At 56.9% G+C, this 20,548-nt stretch overlaps 3 protein-coding genes across 11 annotated transcripts; 2 read left to right on the forward strand and 1 right to left on the reverse strand.

Annotated features, from left to right (window-relative positions):
• Nucleotides 1–645: 645 nt before the first annotated feature.
• Nucleotides 646–15,538, forward strand: LOC129133890 (pre-mRNA-processing factor 39-like). 6 transcript variants are annotated; one of them, XM_054653566.2, is made up of 14 exons: nt 1,545–1,875; nt 2,527–2,891; nt 3,782–3,907; nt 4,573–4,691; nt 5,227–5,394; nt 7,266–7,434; nt 8,675–8,782; nt 10,208–10,372; nt 10,995–11,121; nt 12,235–12,503; nt 13,252–13,436; nt 14,476–14,550; nt 15,178–15,292; nt 15,376–15,538. In XM_054653566.2, exons 1-14 carry the CDS (start codon nt 1,704–1,706, stop codon nt 15,439–15,441), a joined length of 2,229 nt encoding a protein of 742 aa, XP_054509541.2. In that variant the 5' UTR covers nt 1,545–1,703; the 3' UTR covers nt 15,442–15,538. The 6 variants fall into 6 exon arrangements, 4 of the variants coding, with proteins under 4 accessions (XP_077028644.1, XP_077028645.1, XP_054509541.2 ...); XM_077172528.1 differs by having other exon boundaries at nt 1,553–1,875; nt 15,379–15,538; XR_013180232.1 differs by lacking the exon at nt 15,376–15,538 and having other exon boundaries at nt 646–1,875; nt 14,397–14,550; nt 15,178–15,251.
• Nucleotides 15,532–17,678, reverse strand: MRPL49 (mitochondrial ribosomal protein L49). Of its 4 annotated transcripts, XR_008536090.2 has the most exons (5): nt 17,540–17,678; nt 17,060–17,189; nt 16,354–16,475; nt 15,726–16,282; nt 15,532–15,661 (listed from the first exon to the last, which is right to left on the reverse strand). XR_008536090.2 is itself a non-coding variant. In XM_054653569.2 (4 exons), the coding sequence occupies exons 1-4, from the start codon at nt 17,603–17,605 to the stop codon at nt 16,136–16,138; spliced, it is 426 nt and encodes a 141-aa protein (XP_054509544.2). In that variant the 5' UTR covers nt 17,606–17,678; the 3' UTR covers nt 15,532–16,135. The 4 variants fall into 4 exon arrangements, 3 of the variants coding, with proteins under 3 accessions (XP_054509544.2, XP_054509543.2, XP_054509545.2); XM_054653569.2 differs by having other exon boundaries at nt 15,532–16,243; XM_054653568.2 differs by having other exon boundaries at nt 15,532–16,282.
• LOC129133893 (ubiquitin-like FUBI-ribosomal protein eS30 fusion protein) lies at nt 17,622–19,272 on the forward strand. Its single transcript, XM_054653571.2, has 5 exons — nt 17,622–17,718; nt 18,555–18,637; nt 18,727–18,871; nt 18,955–19,010; nt 19,113–19,272. Exons 2-5 carry the CDS (start codon nt 18,563–18,565, stop codon nt 19,236–19,238), a joined length of 402 nt encoding a protein of 133 aa, XP_054509546.1. The 5' UTR covers nt 17,622–17,718; nt 18,555–18,562; the 3' UTR covers nt 19,239–19,272.
• Nucleotides 19,273–20,548: the final 1,276 nt, after the last annotated feature.

A 20,548-nucleotide genomic window follows, 5' to 3' on the forward strand; every position in this document is an offset into this window, starting at 1 on the left:
AACCCCCCCTCCCCCACTGACTGGGACCCCCCCAAAACTAACCCGGGACCCCCCAAACTGACTGGAAAACCCCCCCCGGACCCCCCCAAACTGACCCAGGATCCCCCCAGGCCTCCCCCTCACCTCCCCCCTCCCCATTTTCCACTGAAATTCCCGGCTGGAAGCGAATCCCCGTCCCCTTGGTGACCCCAGCCCCATTTCCCCAGCCCCTGACCCCGTTTCCCTCTGGTTTTCTCCAGTTTTTCCCATTTTTCCCTATTTCCCCCAATTTTCCCCCCATTTGCCCCAATTTTCCCCAATTTTCCCTCAATTTTTCCCCATTTCTCCCCTTTTCCCAATTTCCCCCCATTTCCCTCCACTTCCCCCCTTTTTTTTCCCAATTTCCTTCCATTTTTCCTCATCTCCCCTAATTTCCTCATTTTCCCTCAATTTCTCCCCATTTTTCCCCATTTCCCCCCAATTCTCCCTCTCCCCCGAGCCAGGGTCGGGTCCTTGTTGTCCCCTGGGGGTTTTGGGGTCCCACGGTGGAATTTTGGGGGAAATTCCCCAATTTTGATGCCCCCACCCCCCGGATTTGGGTCCTGCCCGTGGGAATTTCAGAATTTTCCCGGGAATTTGGGAATTTCTGGGTCCCCTCTGTGGAATTTCGGGAATTCTGCCCCCCCCCCATTAACAGTATTAACCCCAAACTCTGCCCCCCGGTCCCAAACTGGTCTGTACTGGTTTGTACTGGTCTGTACTGGTTTGTACTGGTGGGGGTTGCAGTTTCTCGCTGACTTTTGCCCAATTCCGGGCGCTTTTGGCCCAAATCCCGCCGCGGTTCCGGGCCGGCCGCGCCCCCAGTGCCTCTGGAACCCCAAATTCTCAGGGAAAAACCAAAACTCCAAAACCCCACGGCCAGAATCGACGGAAACGGCGCCTTTTGCACCCAAACGGGAGCTCGGGTGGGGGAGTTTTGGGGCAAAAAGGAGCCAAATTGGGATTTTCAGCTTTGAGGCAGATTTTTTTTCTTTTTTCATTTTTTCGGGTGATTTTAGCCCCAGCTTGAGTGGCTTGATGAGGAATTTGGCAATAACGAAGTGGCGCCGCTTTGGGGACTTGATTTGAACCCTTCCGTGTTGGTTTTTTTTTAACCCATTTTGAGCCAAAATCATCATTTCTTTTGGGTCTGTTTGAGGTTTTTTTTTTTTGGGTGGATTCCTTCAAAATCGCCTCATTTTGGGGTGAAGCCACGGGGAGGGAGAGGGATGGTTCTGGGGGGGCGCTGGACCCCCAAAATCGCTCCTTTTCCCCCCGAAGCGGTGGCGGAATTATTTAATTTGTAAATAATGTACAAATTTTTACCAGCTCCGGTGTAAATACAAAATAAAAATTGCAGTAAAGCTCGGCTCCTCCCGCCCGCCAGGGGCGCTCGGCGCCGCCCGCGTCTCTATGATCCTCCCTCAGAGTCTCTGTGGTGGCTCAACCGTAGAGACACCCGCTTGTACTGGTTTGTAATGGTTTTGCACCCGCCAAAGCCTCTGCGGTTGGTGCGGCGCTCCCGGTACTGGTTTATACTGGTTTATACTGGTTTATACTGGTGTTTTCCCCGCTGGGCCGCTCCGGCTTCCCCTTCCTGTCTCTCCGGTTATGGCGGCGGCAGCGGAAGCCGCTCTGGCCGCTCGGGCGCGTCTCTATGGTTCCCCCTCCGCCGTTACTCCTCTATGGCGGGGGCGCTCCGGGTCCTCCCGCCCGCCAGGGGGCGCCACCTCCCCGGGGCCGCTCGGTGCCGCCACATCCGGGTCCCGTGCGGAGCGATGGCGGCCGAGGGGCCCGAGGAGGGAGCCGGGGGCTCCGCGGGCACCGGGGAGGCGATGGACGGGGACGGGGACGGCGGTGAGAGCCCGGGGACGGGCGGCGGGGAGGAACCGGGGGGCTGGGAGTGAGGAGGGGGCTGAGGGGCCGCGATGGAGGCGAGGGCTGAGGGGGCTCGGGTGGGATTTGGGAGAATTGGGGCGGCTGAGGGGGATTGGGGTGAGGGAGGGCGAGATGTGAGGGGGATCTGGGGGGATTTGAGGGGGTCTGAGGGGATTTTGGTGCTCTGAGGGGATTTTTGGGGGGACTGAGGGGGATTTGGGGGTCTTGGAGGGAACTTGGGGGTGTTTGATGGGATTTTGGGGGATCTGAGGGGATTTCAGGGTGAGGAGGGGGGCGAGATCTGAGGGGATTTGGGGACTCTGAGGAGATTTTGGGGCTCTGAGGAGATTTTGGGGGGCTTTGAGGGAATTTGAAGATGTTTGGGGGTGTTTGATGGGATTTTGGGGATCTGGGGGCTCTGAGGAGATTTGGGGGGGTTTGAGGGGATTTTGGGGCTCTGAGGAGATTTTGGGGGCTCTGGGGGGGGGGTCAGGAGCCCTTGGGAGGAATTGGGGATGATTTGGGGGTGGGGGGGGGGTCAGAGCCAGGGGGCGATGTGGGGGGAGGGGCAGAGCTGTGCCCCCTTCCCCCCCCCATCATTAACCGTGCCCCTCCCCCCCTTTCTCCCAGCCCCCTCGGCCGAGCCCCCCCCTCCCGCTGCCCCCGATCCCGGTTCTGATCCCGGTTCTGATCCCATTCCCGATCCCAATCCCGATCCCGGTTCTGATCCCAATCCCAATCCTGATCCCAATCCCAGTTCCGATCCCGATCCCAATCCCGATCCCGATCCCAATCCCGATCCCGATCCCGATCCCGATCCCGGTGCGGCCCCCCCGCCCCCGTCGGCCCCGAACGGGGCCCCTCCCCCCGCGGAGCCGCCCCCGGAGCAGCCGCCGCCGTTCCCGCCCGAGTTCCAGCGGCTCTGGGGGGCGGCCCAGGGCAGCCCCCACGACTTCGGAGCCTGGACCGAGCTGCTGGCGTACGTGGAGCAGGAGGTGAGCCCAGACCCGTTAGGGACACCCCCAGACCCAAAACTGACACCCCCAGACCCGTTAGGGACACCTCAGACCCATTAATGACACCCCCAGACCCAAAACTGACCCCCCCAGGGCCGTTAGTGACACCCCCAGACCCAAAACTGACCCCCCCCAGGGCCGTTAGTGACACCCCCAGACTCATTAATGACCCCCCTTGAGCTGCTGGCCTACGTGGAGCAGGAGGTGAGCCCAGAGCCGGTAAGGACACCCCCAGACCCGTTAGGGACACCCCCAGACCCAAAACTGACCCCCCAGGGCCGTTAGTGACACCCCCAGACTCATTAATGACCCCCCTTGAGCTGCTGGCCTACGTGGAGCAGGAGGTGAGCCCAGGCCCGGGACCCCAGACCCAAAACCGGCCCCCCCCAGACCCAAAACCGACCCACTCAGAGCTTTCAGTGACACCCCCAGACCCAAAACTGACCCCCCTGAGCCACTGAGCTTCTAAATCCCCCAATATTCCCTGTAAACCCCCAAACACTTCTCATAAACCCCAAATTTTCCCTAGAAAAACCCCAACGCTCCCTCTAAACCCCCCGATTTCCCCTCTAAACCCCCCAATACTCCCCCAAACCCCCCAATTTCCCCTGTAACCCCCCTTTTTCCTCCTAATTTCCCCTCTAACCCCCCAATATCCCCATAAACCCCCCCAATATCCCCATAAACCCCCCAATCTTCCCTCTAACCCCCCCAATCTTCCCTCTAACCCCCCCAATCTTCCCTCTAACCCCCCTTTTCCTCTCGATATCCCCATAAACCCCCCCAATCTTCCCTCTAACCCCCCCAATATCCCCATAAACCCCCCCAATCTTCCCTCTAACCCCCCTTTTCCCCCCCTTTTCCCCCAGGAGCTGCTGGAGGCCGCCCGCCGCGCCTTTGACGCGTTTTTCCAGCGCTACCCGTACTGCTACGGCTACTGGCGCAAGTACGCCGAGCTGGAGCGGCGCCTGGGCAGCGCCCGCAGCGCCCAGCAGGTGGGGCAGCCTCTGGCCATCAAATCCCCCTTTTTCCTGGTGTTTTGGGGGTTAAAATCCCTTTTTTCCTCATTTCTTGGGGGTGAAAATCCCCTTTTTTCCTGGTTTTTTGGAGGTTAAAATCCCCTTTTTTCCCGAGGTTTTGGGGAGGAAAATCCCCATTTCCCCAGGCAGAGAGGGGTGGTGCAGGAGCCTGGCTGCCCCCAGGTACATCCCAGAGGCCCCCAGGTACATCCCAGATGCCCCCAGCTGCCCCCAGGTGTGCCCAGGTGTATCCCAAGTATATCCCAGGTGTACCAGGTGTATCCCAGGTGCCCCCCAGGTGCCTCCCAGGTTCCCCCAGGTGTATCCCAGGTGTATCCCAGGTGTACCAGGTGCCCCCCAGGTGCCCCAGGTGCCCCCCAGGTGCCCCCCAGGTGCATCCCAGGTGCCCCCAGGTGTATCCCAGCTGTACCAGGTGCCCCCCAAGTGTATCCCAGGTGTGCCCAGGTGTACCCCAGGTTCTCCCCAGGTGCCCCCAGGTGTGTCCCAGTTGTACCAGGTGCCCCCCAGGTGCCTCCCAGGTTCCCCCAGATGTACCCCAGGTGTATCCCAGTTGTACCAGGTGCCCCCCAGGTGTATCCCAGGTGCCCCCCAGGTGCCCCAGGTGACCCCAGTTCCCGCAGGTGCTGGAGCGGGGCCTGCAGTCCATCCCGCTGAGCCTGGAGCTGTGGCTGCACTACATCAGCCTCCTGCAGAGCTCGCTGGACCCCGCGCGGCCCGAGAGCGCCCAGCGCGTGCGGGGGTGAGTGAGGGGAAATCCTGGGAATGTCCTGGGAATGTCCCTGAGAAATCTTGGGAATATCCTGGGAATGTCCTGGGAATGTCCCTGGGAATGTCCTGGGAATGTCTCAGGAATGTCCAGGAATGGCTCTGGGAGCGAGCCCTGGCTTGTCCTGGGAATCTCCCACCCTTTTCCCAGGATTCTACCCCCATTTCCTGGGATTCTCCTCCCACCGTTTCCCATGTTTCCCCCCCACCCTTTCCCAGGATTTCCCCTTCTTTTCCCAGGATTTCCCCCCCTTTTTCCTGGGATTTGCCCCCCAGATTTCCCAGGATTCTCTTCCCCATTTCCCAGTCATCCCCCTCCTTTCCCCAGCATTCTCCCCCCCTTTTCCCAGAGCTTCCCCCCCCTTTTCCCAGGAGTTTCCCCCTCCTTTTCCTGGGATTCTCCCCCCCCTTTCCCGGGGTTGTCCCCCTCCCTTTTCCCGGGATTTTCCCCCCCCTTTTCCCAGAGTTTCCCCTCTCCCGGTGCCCGCGGTGACCCCGGGGTTCCCCAGGGCGTTCGAGGCGGCGCTGGCAGCGGCAGGGATGGATTTCCGCTCCGACAAACTCTGGGAATCCTACCTGGAGTGGGAGCGGGAGCGCGGCGACCTCCGGGCGGTCACGGCCATCTACGACCGCCTGCTGTCCATGCCCACGCAGCTCTACAGCCACCACTGGGAGAGGTGGGGAGCGGGGATGCACTGGGAAACCACTGGGAAAACACCGGGAATGCAGCGGGAATGCAGCGGGAATGCACTGGGAAAACACCGGGAATGCACTGGGAAAACACCGGGAATGCACTGGGAACTCACTGGGAATGCACCGGGAATGCACTGGGAAATCAAACACCGGGAATGCACTGGGAATGCACCAGGAAAACACCGGGAATGCACCGGGAATGCACCGGGAATGCACCGGGAATGCACTGGGGAAACACCGGGAATGCACCGGGAATGCACTGGGAATGCACCGGGAATGCACTGGGAATGCACTGGGAATGCACTGGGGAAACACCGGGAATTCACTGGGGAAACACCGGGAAAACACCGGGAATGCACTGGGAATGCACTGGGAACTCACTGGGAATGCAGCGGGAATGCACTGGGAAATCAAACACCGGGAATGCAGTGGGAATGCACTGGGGAAACACGGGGAATGCACCGGGAAAACACCGGGAAATCCCTGGGAAAACAGTGGGGAATTCCCTGGGAATGCACTGGGAAAACACCAGGAATTCACTGGGAAAAAATGGCAGGGGAACAGCGGGAATTCCATGGGAAAACAGTGGGGAAATAACGAGGAAATGCCAGGGAAACAGAGGGAAAAGAGTGGGAAACAGCAGGAATTCCCTGGGAAAACAGTGGGGAAACAGCGGGGAAGCAAACACCAGGAATTCACGGGGAAAACAGAGGGGAAATACCAGGAATTCCCTGGGAAAACAGAGGGAAAACAGCGGGGAAGCAAACAGCAGAAATTCACCAGGAATTCACTGGGGAAATGGTGGGGAAACACTGGGAATTCCCTGGGAAATCAGCAGAAATTCACTACAAAAACATCAGGGAAACAGCGGAAACTGAGTGGGAATTCCCTGGGAATCCACTGGGGAAACCTCGGGAATTCACGAGAAAAACCTCAGGAAAATCCTGGCATTGCTGGGGTTCTGCTGGGGAGAAATCCCTAAATTGGTGGAGGAAATCCTGAAATCCAGGTGGGAATTCCCCGATTCTGGCTGTGATTCCCCATTTTCACTGTGAATTCCCCATTTTTCACTGTGATTCCCCGATTCCGGCTGTGAATTCCCCATTTTTTGCTGTGATTTCCCCATTTTCCGCTGTGATTCCCCATTTTTCACTGTGATTCCCCATTTTCCGCTGTGATTTCCCCATTTTTCACTGTGAATTCCCCATTTTTCACTGTGATTTCCCCATTTTCACTGTGAATTCCCCATTTTCGCTGTGATTCCCCATTTTTCACTGTGATTCCCCGATTCCGGCTGTGAATTCCCCATTTTTTGCTGTGATTTCCCCATTTTTTGCTGTGATTCCCCATTTTTTGCTGTGATTCCCCATTTTTCACTGTGATTTCCCCATTTTCACTGTGATTTCCCCATTTTCACTGTGAATTCCCCATTTTCGCTGTGATTCCCCATTTTCACTGTGAATTCCCCATTTTTCACTGTGATTTCCCCATTTTCACTGTGATTTCCCCATTTTCGCTGTGAATTCCCCATTTTTCACTGTGATTTCCCCATTTTTCACTGTGATTCCCCATTTTTCACTGTGATTCCCCATTTTTCACTGTGATTCCCCATTTTCATTGTGATTCCCCATTTTCTGGCTATGATTTCCCCATTTTTCACTGGGATTTCCTCATTTTCGCTGTGATTTCCCCATTTTCGCTGTGATTTCCCCGGTTTTGCTGTGATTCCCCATTTTCACTGTGATTTCCCCGTTTTTTTGGCTGTAATTCCCCATTTTTCACTGTGATTTCCCCATTTTCGCTATGATTTCCCCATTCCCGCTGTGATTCCCCATTCCCGCTGTGCTCCCCGCAGGTTCAAGGCGCACGTCCTGCAGCACCCGCCCGGGGCCATCCTCACCCCCGAGGAGCTGCTCTGGCTCCGCTCCAAGCTCGGCCCCGGCCCCGGCCCGGAGCCCCCGCAGGGCCCGGAGCGGCCGCCGGGGGAGGAGGAGCCGCGCGCCGGGGCCGGGCCCGAGCCGCAGGTACCGCCCGGCACCGGGAACCGGGGCTAAAAACACGGAATGGGGCTCTAAAAAACGGGAATGGGGCCTTAAAAACACGGGATATTCCCAAAACCCGGGAATTGGGCTTAAAAACCGGAATTGGGCCTTAAATAAACGGGAATTGGGCCTTAAATAAACGGGAATGGGGCTTTAATAAACGGGAATTGGGCTCTAAAAAACGGGAATTGGGCCTTAAATAAACGGGAATTGGGCCTTAAATAAACGGGAACTGGGCCTTAAATAAACGGGAACTGGGCTTAAAAACGGGAATTGGGCTCTAAAAAACGGGAACTGGGCCTTAAATAAACAGGAATTGGGCTAAAAAACCGGGAACTGGGCTTTAAAACGGGAATTGTGCTTAAAAACACAGGAATTGGGCTTAAAAACACAGGAATTGGGCTTAAAAACCGGAATTGGGCTTAAAAACGGGAATTGGGCCTTAAAAAACGGGAATTCCGCTTTAAAAACCGGGATATTCCCAAAAAAACGGGAATTCTGCTTTAAAATCCGGGAATTCTGCTTAAAATCTGGGATATTCCCAAAAGCCAGGAATTCTGCTTTAAAAACCAGGAATTCCACTTTAAAATCCGGGATATTCCCAAAAACCGGGAATTCCACTTTAAAACCTGGGAATTCTGCTTTTCCCCTGGCTTTAGAGGGGTCAAAACCTTCATTTCTTCATTTCTTGCCATGAATTTATTCCTTAACATTTTATTTCAGTCTATTCTTTATTATTTTGATGTCTTTATTTTGTGCTTATTGATCTTTATTCACCTTGGGGATGTGATTCACAATAAATCCACATTCACTAATGCGGATTTATTGATTTTAATTGGGCTTTTATTTGAATTGGGTTTTTATTTTAATGGATTTATTTTCATTGGGTTTATTTGAATTGGATTTTTGTTTTAATGGATTTATTTATTTTAATTGGGTTTATTTGAATTGGATTTTTATTTTAATAGATTTATTTATTTTAATTGGGTTTTTATTTAAATTGGGTTTTTATTTTAATGGATTTATTTATTTTCATTGGGTTTATTTAAATTGGGTGTTTATTTTAATGGATTTATTTCTCATTATTTGGCTTTATTTACTGCTTTATTTTATCATTGCTAGCTTTTTAAAATTAATCACCAATAACAAACGGCTGTATTTATTATTTGTTCATTATTTATTTATTATTCATTATTCATTATTTGTTGTTGGATCCTTGCAGGAGGATCTGGACCAGGAGAAGATCCGGGAGCTCGTGATCTCCATGCGGCAGCAAATCCACGCCCAGAACGAGGCCGAAGTCAGCAAGCGCTGGAACTTCGAGGATGGGGTGGGTGGAAAGGCTGGGATGCCCTGGAATTGTCCTGGAATCCCCTGGAATTCCCTGGAATTGTCCTGGAATTGTCCTGGAATTCCCTGGAATTGTCCTGGAATTGCCCTGGAATTGCCCTGGAATCCCCTTGGAATCCCCCAAACCCCTGGAACCCCTCAGAATCCCCCAAGTCCCCCTGAAATCCCCTTGAAATCCCTGAAATCCCCCAAATCTCCCCCAAACCCCCCAAAATCCCCAGATCTTCCCCAAATCCCCCTGAAATCCCCCAAATTCCCCCCAAAATGCCCCAAATCCCCCATCCCTGGCAGATCAAGCGCCCCTATTTCCACATGAACCCCAAATTCCCCCAAATCCCCCCAAATTCCCCAATCCCTGGCAGATCAAGCGCCCCTATTTCCACGTGAACCCCAAATTCCCCCCAATTCCCCCAAAATGCCCCAAAATCCCCATTTCCTGGCAGATCAAGCGCCCCTATTTCCACATGAACCCCAAATTCCCCCCAATTCCCCCAAAATGCCCCAAAATCCCCATTTCCTGGCAGATCAAGCGCCCCTATTCCCACGTGAACCCCAAATCCCCCCAAATTCCCCCAAAATCCCCCAAATTCCCCCATTTCTGGCAGATCAAGCGCCCCTATTTCCACGTGAACCCCAAATTCCCCCCAATTCCCCCAAAATGCCCCAAATTCCCCATTTCTGGCAGATCAAGCGCCCCTATTTCCACGTGAACCCCAAATCCCCCCCAAATTCCCAATCCCTGGCAGATCAAGCGCCCCTATTTCCACGTGAACCCCAAATTCCCCATTTCTGGCAGATCAAGCGCCCCTATTTCCATGTGAACCCCAAATCACCCCAAATTCCCCCCAAATCCCCCCAGATTCCCCCATTTCTGGCAGATCAAGCGCCCCTATTTCCACGTGAACCCCAAATCACCCCAAATCCCCCCAAATTCCCCATTTCCTGGCAGATCAAGCGCCCCTATTCCCACGTGAACCCCAAATCCCCCCAAATTCCCCCAAAATCCCCCAAATTCCCCCAATCCCTGGCAGATCAAGCGCCCCTATTTCCACGTGAACCCCAAATCCCCCCAAATTCCCCATTTCTGGCAGATCAAGCACCCCTATTTCCACATGAACCCCAAATTCCCCATTTCCTGGCAGATCAAGCGTCCCTATTTCCTTGTGAACCCCACATCCCCCCAAATTCCCCCCAAATTCCCCCCAAATCCCCCCAAATTCCCAATCCCTGGCAGATCAAGCGCCCCTATTTCCACATGAACCCCAAATCACCCCAAATCCCCCCAAATTCCCCATTTCTGGCAGATCAAGCGCCCCTATTTCCACGTGAACCCCAAAATCCCCATTTCTGGCAGATCAAGCGCCCCTATTTCCACGTGAACCCCAAATCCCCCAATCCCTGGCAGATCAAGCGCCCCTATTTCCACGTGCGGCCGCTGGAGCGGGCGCAGCTGCGGAACTGGCGCGAGTACCTGGACTTCGAGGTGGCCGCGGGCTCGCAGGAGCGCAGCATCGTCCTCTTCGAGCGCTGCCTCATCGCCTGCGCGCTCTACGAGGAGTTCTGGGTCAAGGTGCCCTGAAATCCCCAAAATTCACCAATTCACCCTGGGCCTGGCCCCAAAATCCCTGATTTTATCCCCAAAATCCCTGATTTATCCCCCAAATTCACCAATTCACACTGCTCCAGGCCCCAAAATCCCTGCTTCTCACCCCAAAATCCCTGCTTTTCACCCCAAAATCCCTGCTTTTATCCCCAAACTCACCAAATCACACTGCTCCTGGCCCCAAAATCCCTGATTTATCCCCCAAATCCCTGATTTATCCCCCAAACTCACCAATTCACACTGCTCCAGGCCCCAAAATCCCTGATTTATCCCCAAAATCCCTGCTTCTATCCCCAAAATTCACCAATTCACACCTGCTCCTGGCCCCAAAATCCCTGATTTATCCCCCAAATCCCTGATTTATCCCCCAAACTCACCAATTCATACTGCTCCTGGCCCCAAAATCCCTGATTTTCCCCCCGTTATTCCCCCATTTTTCCCCCCGTTATTCCCCCATTTTTCCCCCCGTTATTCCCCCATTTTTCCCCCGTTATTCCCCCATTTTTCCCCCATTTTTCCCCCATTAATCCCCCATTTTCCCCCATTAATCTCACGTTAATCCCCCATTTTTCCCCCGTTTTCCCCTCAGTACACGCGGTACCTGGAGTCGCGCACGGTGCCAGGCGCCCGCAGCGTTTTCCAGCGCGCCTGCGGCTTCCACCTGCCCCGCAAGCCCAACATCCACCTGCTCTGGGCCGCCTTCGAGGAGAAGCAAGGTGGGGACACGGCCAGAGCCCGAATCCGGGGAGCCCCAAAACCTGGGACTGACCTGGGGCTCCCCCGCACCGGGGGCTTGGTCCCAAAACGCTCCGAGCTGGGGTCGGGCTCAAATCTCACCCCAGAGTGACTCAGAGACCTCTAAAATCAACGTGGGAGCCCCCAGACTGCACCAGGGAGCCCTAAAAGCATCCTGGGCACCCCATAACCCACCCTGGGCACCCCATAACCCACCCTGGGCACCCCATAACCTACCCTGGGCACCCCATAACCTACCCTGGGCACCCCATAACCCACCCTGGGCACCCCATAACCCACCCTGGACACCCCATAACGCACCCTGGGCACCCCATAACCCACCCTGGGCACCCCATAACGCACCCGGGGCACCCCATAACCCACCCGGGGCACCCCATAACGCACCCGGGGCACCCCATAACCCACCCTGGGCACCCCATAACGCACCTGGGGCACCCCATAACCCACCCTGGGCACCCCATAACCTACCCTGGGCACCCCATAACCTACCCTGGGCACCCCATAACCCACCCTGGGCACCCCATAACCCACCCGGGGCACCCCATAACCCTGCCAGGACACCCCTGATCTCTTTCTGTCCCATTTTTACCCAATTTTCCCAGGCAATGTTGATGAGTCACGGCACATCCAGTGCGGTTTCAAGGCAGCCATGCCAGGGCTGGGACACCAATAACCCCATTTTTACCCATTTTTACCCAATTTCCCCCATTTTTACCCCATTTCCCAGGCAATGTGGATGAAGCCCGGCGCATCCTGCGCAGTTTCGAGGCCGCAGTGCCCGGCCTGGCCATGGTGCGCCTGCGCCGGGTGTCCCTGGAGCACGTCACCCCAGTAACCCCAATTTCACCCATTTTAACCCCATTTTTACCCCATTTTCCCCCATTTTTACCCAATTTCCCCCGTTTTTACCCCGTTTCCCAGGCAATGTTGACGAGGCCCGGCGCATCCTGCGCAGTTTTGAGGCCGCGGTGCCCGGCCTGGCCATGGTGCGCCTGCGCCGGGTGTCCCTGGAGCGCGTCACCCCAATAAAGCCATTTTTACCCAATTTCCCCTGTTTTTACCCCGTTTCCCAGGGAACGTGGACGAGGCCCGGCGCATCCTGCGCAGTTTCGAGGCCGCAGTGCCTGGCCTGGCCATGGTGCGCCTGCGCCGGGTGTCCCTGGAGCGCCGGCACGGGCGCGTGGCCGAGGCTGAGGCGCTGCTGCTCGAGGCCATGAGGGCCAACGAGGGGCGGCCCCTGGGCTCCTTCTACGCCGTCAAACTGGCCCGGCAGGTGTGCAAGGTGCAGAAAAACCTGGGCAGGGCCAGAAAGGTGCTCGAGGAGGCCCTCGAGAAGGACCCGGTGAGTCCGGAGGGCTGTGAGTAAATTCATTTAAAAAAAAAATAAAAATTATATATATATATATAAAAAATATATAAATATTTGTATATTTATATATAATTATATATAAATGTTTGTATATTTACATATAAATATATATAAATATATGCATATATAAAAATATTTATATATATATAAATACATATATATTTATATTTAAAGTTATTTAAAAATAATATAAAAATAATATTATTATATTATATTATATTATATTATATTATATTATATTATATTATATTATATTATATTATATTATATTATATTATATTACATTACATTACATTACATTATATTATATTATTATTATATACCTCATCCAGCCCCCACCAAACTGCCTATAGGTGCCCCTGAAACCCCCTATAGGACCCCCCCCAAACCCCCTTCTAAGACCCTCAAAGCCCCTCTAACCCCCACAAACCCTCTCTAGTCCCCCCCAAACCCCCTATAGGACCCCCCAAATCCCCTCCAGCCCCCCCAAACCCCCTTTAAGACCCCCCAAAGCCCCTCCAGTGCCCCCCAAAGCCCCTATAGGACCCCCCAAGCCCCTGCAGTGCCCCCCTGAGCCCCCTATAGGACCCCCTAAACCCCCTCCAGCCCCCCCAAACCCCCTATAGGACCCCCCAAACCCCCTATAGGACCCCCCAAAGCCCCTCTAGGACCCCCCAAACCCCCTGCAGCCCCCCCTGAGCCGCGTGTGCCCGGTGCCCAGGAGAACGCCCGGCTCCACGCCAACCTGCTGGAGATGGAGTTCGGGGCGGACGTGGGGCAGAACGAGGGCAACACCATGAGCTGCCTGGAGCGCGCCCTGCGCAGCCGCCTGCCCCACGAGGCCAAGCTGCTCTTCTCCCAGCGCCGCCTGGAGTTCCTGGAGGACTTCGGCTCCAGCATCCACAGGTGGGGCCCGCGGGAGGGGGAGGCCCTGGGCAGGGGAAACGGGGATGGGAAATGGGGATGGGAAATGGGGCTGGGGGAGGCCCTGGGGATGGGAAATGGGGATGGGGGATCCCCTGGGGATGGGAAATAGGGTGGGGGAGGCCCTGGGGATGGGAAATGGGGCTGGGGATGGGAAATGGGGCTGGGGGAGGCCCTGGGGATGGGAAATGGGGCTGGGGATGGGAAATGGGACTGGGGGAGGCCCTGGGGATGGGAAATGGGGCCGGGGAATCCTTGTGGGAAATGGGGTGGGGGAGCCCCCTGGGGCAGGGAAATGGGGTGGGGGAGGTCCTTGGGCATGGGAAACGGGGATGGTGGGAAATGGGGATGGGAAATGGGGCTGGGGGATCCTTGTGGGAAAGAGAAATGGGGATGGGGGAGGTCCTTGGGGATGGGAAATGGGAATGAGGGAGGTCCCTGGGGACCTGAAATCGGGGAGACCTGTGGGACCCAGAAATGGGGCTGGGGGAGCCCTCTGGGGCAGGGAAGTGGGGATGGGGGAGGTCCCTGGGGATGGGAAATGGGGCTGGGGGAGACCTGTGGGGCAGGGAAATGGGGGATCCCTGTGGGAACCTGAAACGGGGCTGGGGGAGTCCCCTGGGGCAGAGAAATGGGGATGGGGGAGGTCCCTGGGAACCTGAAATGGGGCTGGGAAATGGGGCTGGGGGAACCCTGAATGGGGCTGGGGGATCCCTGTGGGAAATGGGGCTGGGGGGGATCCACATGGGACAGAGAAATGGGGCTGGGGGCCCTGCATGGGATCCCAAAGTGGGGCTGGGGGCTCCCCCTGGGACCCCAGAACGGGTCTGGGGGCTCCCCCCTGAGCGCTGCCCCCTCCCCAGCCTGCTCAAGGACAGAACAGCCTGGGGGGACCCCAAAAAGGGTCTGGGGGCTCCCCCCTGAGCGCTGCCCCCTCCCCAGCCTGCTCAAGGACAGAACAGCCTGGGGGGACCCCAAAAAGGGTCTGGGGGCTCCCCCCTGAGCGCTGCCCCCTCCCCAGCCTGCTCAAGGCCTACGAGGAGCACCAGAAGATGCTGAAGGCGCACATGGCCCGGAAACGGGCGCCCGAGAACGGGTGAGACCCCAGGAGCCCCAAAACGGGCCCAAATCAGCCCAAAATGGCCCCAAAATTTGCCCAAAATGACCCCAAATCAGCCCCAGATCAGCCCCAAAATCGGCCCCAAATCTACCCCAAAGTGGGCCCCAAAATCGGCCCCAAATCAGCCCTAAATCAACTCCAAATCGGTCCCAAAATGGTCTCAAAATCAGCCCCAAATGAACCCCAAAATCGGCCACAAATCAGCCATAAATTGGCCCCAAATGAGCCCCAAAATGGCCCCAGTCGGCCCCAAAATCAGCCCCAAATCAACCCCAAAATCAGCCCCAAGGCAGCTCAAAATCACCTCAAAATCAGCCCCCAAATAGGCCCCAAAATCAGCCCCTGCTTCTACCCCAGTTCCCCCCACTCTTACTCCAGTTCCCACCTTTTCATCCCCTCCACTTCCCCCCTTTTTAATCCCAAATTCGCCCCATATTTTCTCCTTTTTCCCCCAATTTTTCCTCTCACATTTCCCCAAAATTTTTCCCCCAAATTTTCCCATTTTTTCCCCACATTCCCCCCCAATTTTTCTCCTTTTTCCCCAAAATTTTTCCCTTTTTCCCCCACATTTCCCCCAATTTTCCCCCCAATTTTCCCCCCCAGCTCAGAGGAACCCGAGGACAAACGGCTCCGTCCCGAGGACCCCTCGGGGCTCCTGGGACCCCACAACTTTTCGGGGGCTGGAGACCCCAACCCCTCCTACAGCTCCTGGTACCAGGTGGGTGATTTGGGGAGGGGCTTTGGGGTCTCGGGGGCGTTCCCAGGCCGAGCCCCCTCCCCTTTTAACCCCTTCCTCCCCAGCAGGGCTACAGCACCTACGGCTACCAGAGCCCCTGGGGCTACGGCCACTACTACGGGCAGAGCTGAGGAGGGGGCTCAGCCCCCCCACCCTGTACAGACCCTGCGACCCCTCCCCAAAATTTGGGGGGGGGCACCTTGTAAATAAAGAGGCTGTGAGGAGTTACCCGAGGCCTTTATTGGGGTTTGTTACGGTTTTGGGGGGGTTTGTTTGGTTTTTGGGGGCTCCCAGGAGATTTTGGGATCCTCTCTGTGCATTTCAGGGTTCTCCAAAAGGATTTTGGGGTACCTCAATGTGGATTTTGGGATCCTCTCTGTGCATTTCAGGGTTCCCCCCAAGGATTTTGGGGTACCCCAGGTGGATTTCAGGATCCCAGCACAGATTCTGACGTTCCCCCAACAGATTTTGGGGTTTGGGGCTGTCCACAGCAGATTCCAGGCAGATTTTGGGGTGCTCCAGGTGGATCTGAAGGTGTCCCAAATGGATTTTGGGGTGCCCAGGTAGATCTGGAGGTGCCCAGGTGGATCTGGAGATGCTCCAAACAGATTTTGGGGTTTTCCAAACAGATTTTGGGGTGCCCAGGTAGATCTGCAGGTGCTCCCAGAAGAAGTTTCACTGCCCAGGGTTCATTTCAAGCTGCTCCAGGTGTTCCCACAGCAGATCCCTCGCAGACTTCGGGGTCCCCCCTGCAGATCTGGGGTCCCCCTTGCAGACCTGGGGTCCCCCTGCAGATCTGGGGTCCCCTGGCAGACCCGGGGGTCTCTAGAAGCCCCTCTGGAGCAGCCACTGCCTCACCTGAGCCCCCCAGTGTCCCCTGAGCCGCAGCGTCCCCGTCACCTCGTTCACCTGCGCCGCCGCCTCGGGCACGCCCTGGGAGCCCAGGAACGCCCTCAGGTCCCGCTCCAGCGCCTGGGGGGGCACGGGGGGGGTCAGGGGGCGCCCCCCGAGCCCCCCGGAGCCCCCCCGGGCCCCCCACTCACCCAGATGTCGCCGTGGATGCGGCGCAGCTCCGTGAGGCGCCGGCCCTGCCGCAGCCCCAGGTACACGGGCAGGTTGTGCAGGCGGGAACGGCGGACGAAATAGGGCAGATCCGGGGGGGTGTCTGGGCAATTAACACCCCCCAGGGGTAATTAACACCCCCAAGGGGTAATTAACACCCCCCAGGGGTAATTAACACCTCCCTGAGGGAATTAACACTGCTCGCGGTAATTAACAGCACCCCGCCCTTAAGTAAATTCTTAAGTAAATTCGGTTTGGAATTAATAATTTCTCCTTCAAGGAAATATTTTGGGTTCCCCCGAGGGTAATTAGCACCCCCAAGTGGTAATTAACATCCCCAAAGGATAATTAACATCCCCACAGGGTAATTAACCCCCCCCCGGAGTAATTAACCCCCCCCGTAGTAATTAACACTCACCCGGGAGAATCGCACCCACCCGACCTTTAAGTAAATTAAAATTCTCTTCACTGCTCGATTTGGAATTAATAATTTCTCTTTCAAGGAAATATTTTGGATTCCCCTGGGGGTAATTAACACCCCCTCGGGGTAATTAAGACCCCCCGGGGTAATTAACACCCCCCTGAAGGAATTCAACCCACCCCAGAGCAATTCAACCCGGTTTGGGGTAAATAAATCCTCTCCCGGCGCTAATTAACCCCCCCAGGGCTAATTAGAGGGTGCCTGACCTGCGGGGGGGCTCCATCCGGACGGGGTGGGGTATTTGGGGTGCGGGGGGGGGTCGGGGATGCGGCTGGGCGGCAGCAGCCGCTCCACGAACCCGAACTCGGCCGTCGACTCCTCATAGCGGGGAGGGGTCTGTGGGGACCCCCAAAAAAATCCCAAAAACCCTTCAGAGACCCCCCCAGCTCCCCCATTAATTCACCCCTAAGACCCCCCCCAAGTTTTTCCCTCCCTTTTTCAAGAACCCCCCCAAAATCTCCCCTCTCCAGGTCCCCCCCAATTCCTTCTCCCTCCCAACCCCCCATTCCTCAGGCACACCCCAATTTCCCCTCCCTAAACCCCAAATCCCCTCAGGGCTCCCCTAAACCCCCCTCAAACCTCCCTTCACCCCTCAAACCCCCCACTCCCATTCCCCCTCACGTCTCCCCCCCTTTACCTGAGTCCCCCAAAGCAACCCCTCACACCCCAAAGCCCCTTCCCGGTACCTGCACCCCCCTGACCCCCCGGCCCAGCGCCCGCAGCCTCCGGCCCAGCGCCGCCATCGCCGCCATCTTGGCTCCTCCTTCCCGCCCTCACGACGTCATCACGCAGCGCGCACGTACGTACGCGTGACGTCATCGCGCTCTCTCCGCGCCGCGCTCCGAGCCCTGAGGGAGCCGCTGAGGTGGGGCCGGGCCCGGGGGCTCGGAGCGGGAATTTGGGGGGGATTTGAGGGGTCTGGGGGGTACAGAGGGGACGGGGAAAGGGTAAGGGAGGAGTTGGGGTGAGGGGAACGTTGTGGAGGGGCTCAGGGGGGCATTGGGGGGGCGTGAGGGGTTCAGGGAAGGTTTGGAGGGGGATCCTGAGGGGGTTTCAGGAGGGGGGCGCGCTCTGGAGGGACTTTAAGGGGTGTTTTGTGCGGTTGGGGTCTATTGGGGGGTCTGGGGGTGGTGTGGGAGGGGCTGGGGAGGTTTTTTGGGGGGCTCTGAGGGGTTCAGGCCTGGAGGGGCTGCAGGAGCCGCTGGGGAGGCTCTGGAGGGGTTTTGGGGGGGATTCTGAGGGGGCTGTGAAGGTTTGGGGTGATGGAGGTTATGGGAGGCCTTGAGGGGATTGTTGGGGGCGGTTCAGAGGGTAGGAGACACCCAAGGGTGCTGCCAGTGGACCCCCAGTGTCCCCCCCTGCAGAGCCCTTTGTCCCCAGGGCCCCAGGCCAAGTGACAAAGTCCTGTGGGCGGGAGACGGGAGGAAAACGCAACCAAAACTGCCAGGATCCCACCCAAAACAGCCAGAAACACCCCGAAACTGCCACAATCCTACCCAAAACAGCCCAGCCCCCCAAGAACCCCCCAGTCACCCCCAAAACACCACTCAGCTCCCCAAAAATAACTCAAATCTCCCCAAACTACCCCTCCCTCGCTTCTCCCCCTTTCCTGGGGATCTGGGGGCGGGTTCCAGGGGTTTCCCCTCATTTTTGGGCTGTGGGGACCCCCTCTAACCCCCCCAAATTCCCCCCCCCCCACAGCCGTCACCATGCAGCTCTTCATCCGCGGCCAGACCCTCCTCACCCTCGAGCTCTCCGGCTCCGAAACCCTCGCCCAGATCAAGGTGAGAGCCCCAAATTCGGGCTGTCCCCCTCCCTAATTTCCCTCCCAGGTTTTGGGGTGCTGACCCCCCCCGTTTGTCCCCTCCCCCAGGAGAGGGTGGCCGAGCTTTCGGGGATCCCCCCTGAGGACCAAGTGCTGCTCCACGCCGGGACCCCCCTGGACGATGAGGCCGTGCTGGGGCAGAGCCCCCTCCCCGAATTCACCACCCTGGACCTCTCCACGCGCCTGCTGGGCGGTAATTACAGGGGGGCCGCTAATTATCGGGCTGGTAATTAGCAAAACAACCCCCCCAACAGCCCAATTTCCTTCCTCCCCCAGGTAAAGTCCACGGCTCCCTCGCCCGCGCCGGCAAAGTGAGGGGCCAGACCCCCAAGGTGAGCGCTGAGGGGGCTCCCCCCGGCTTTGGGGACCCCCACGGGGTTTGGGGACCCTACCAGGGTTTTGGGGACCCCCCTGACCCCCCGTTTTTCCATCAGGTGGCCAAGCAGGAGAAGAAGAAGAAGAAGACGGGGCGGGCCAAGCGGCGCATGCAGTACAACCGGCGCTTCGTCAACGTGGTGCCCACCTTCGGCAAGAAGAAGGGTCCCAACGCCAACTCCTGAGCACAATAAAGGAATTTGTGCACAATTCCCGCCATTTTGGGACTTCCTGAGCTTTTTTTCCATTTTTTAGGGTTGGTTTTGCACTGTTGTAGGGACGATTTTGGAGAGTTTAAAGGGGTTTAGGGGTCAAAGTGGTCTCTAGGGGGATTGTGCGGGTTGCTGAGCAGTTTGGGGGGGTGATTAATAGGCGGTGATTAGAGGGAAGAGCTTAATGAGCGTTAATTTGGGGGCTGCTACTGAGAGGATGCAGTGTGCAGAAGTTTTCAATGAGAGCGGCGGAAAGAGCCGAGCGCTGCCGGAAATACCCGAGCGAAGGGGCGGAGCGAGCCGAGCGGTGCCGGAAATACCCGAGCGGTGGGGCGGGGCCGAGCGGCCGAGCGCTGCCGGAAGTACCCGAGCGAAGGGGCGGGGCGGGGCGGAGCGAGCCGAGCGTTGCCGGAAATACCCGAGCGAAGGGGCGGGGCGGAGCGAGCCGAGCGGTGCCGGAAATACCCGAGTGATTCCGATTATGAGGGGATAGGGGGCGCCGAGCGCTGACGGGAGTACCCGAGTGATTCCGAATGTGAGGGGCCGTGGGAAAAAGCGGTGACGGGAACACCCCCGGGCGCCTCCTGTCCCCCCAAAATCCGCCTGGGAGGGAACGAGGGACCCCAAAACTTCCCCAATTCCCCTAAACCGCTTCCCCCCATCCCCAGAGCCGCTGGGTGAGTAAAAGGAGCCGGACAAATCCGTCCTGAGATATGAATATGCAAATACCGGAGTGTTATTATGCTAATAAACGAGTGACTCGAAACCATCCGGACTGGGAGGCGGGGTTATGCAAAATAGACAGGAACAGCCAGCGAAAGGCATGCTGGGAGCATTTGTATGGGAAGAATTTCGGGATTTTTGGGGTCGAATAATGCGGGACGCAGGAGAAAAGCGCGGGATGAGCTGGGGAAAGAACCCGGGAATGGGATGTGAAGGGTGCGAGCGCGGCGCGGGCGTTTTTGGCGAATTTTTGGGTTTTTTGGGGGGTTTGTGGGGGGTCCCTGAGCTCCCCCTTCCCCCCTCTTCCTTGGGGGCGAAGGTGGGACCCGAGTGGGGACAAAAACAAGGGCGGGACAGGGCGAATGCAAATGAGCGGGCGGATAATTACCATATTATCCTGGAGGGGCGGAGCTTGTGCGACAAGAGGCGGGGTTATGCTAATCATTAACTGGTGCGGGAGTGGGCGGAGACAATGCAAAATAACATGCACAGTCAGCCAATCACAATGCGGGGCGGAGAAAAGCGATGGGCGCGGCTAAGAAACACCGGTTGACGTCTAT

The sequence above is a fragment of the Agelaius phoeniceus genome, chromosome 38 (assembly GCF_051311805.1).
Source record: "Agelaius phoeniceus isolate bAgePho1 chromosome 38, bAgePho1.hap1, whole genome shotgun sequence".
NCBI lineage: Eukaryota > Metazoa > Chordata > Aves > Passeriformes > Icteridae > Agelaius > Agelaius phoeniceus.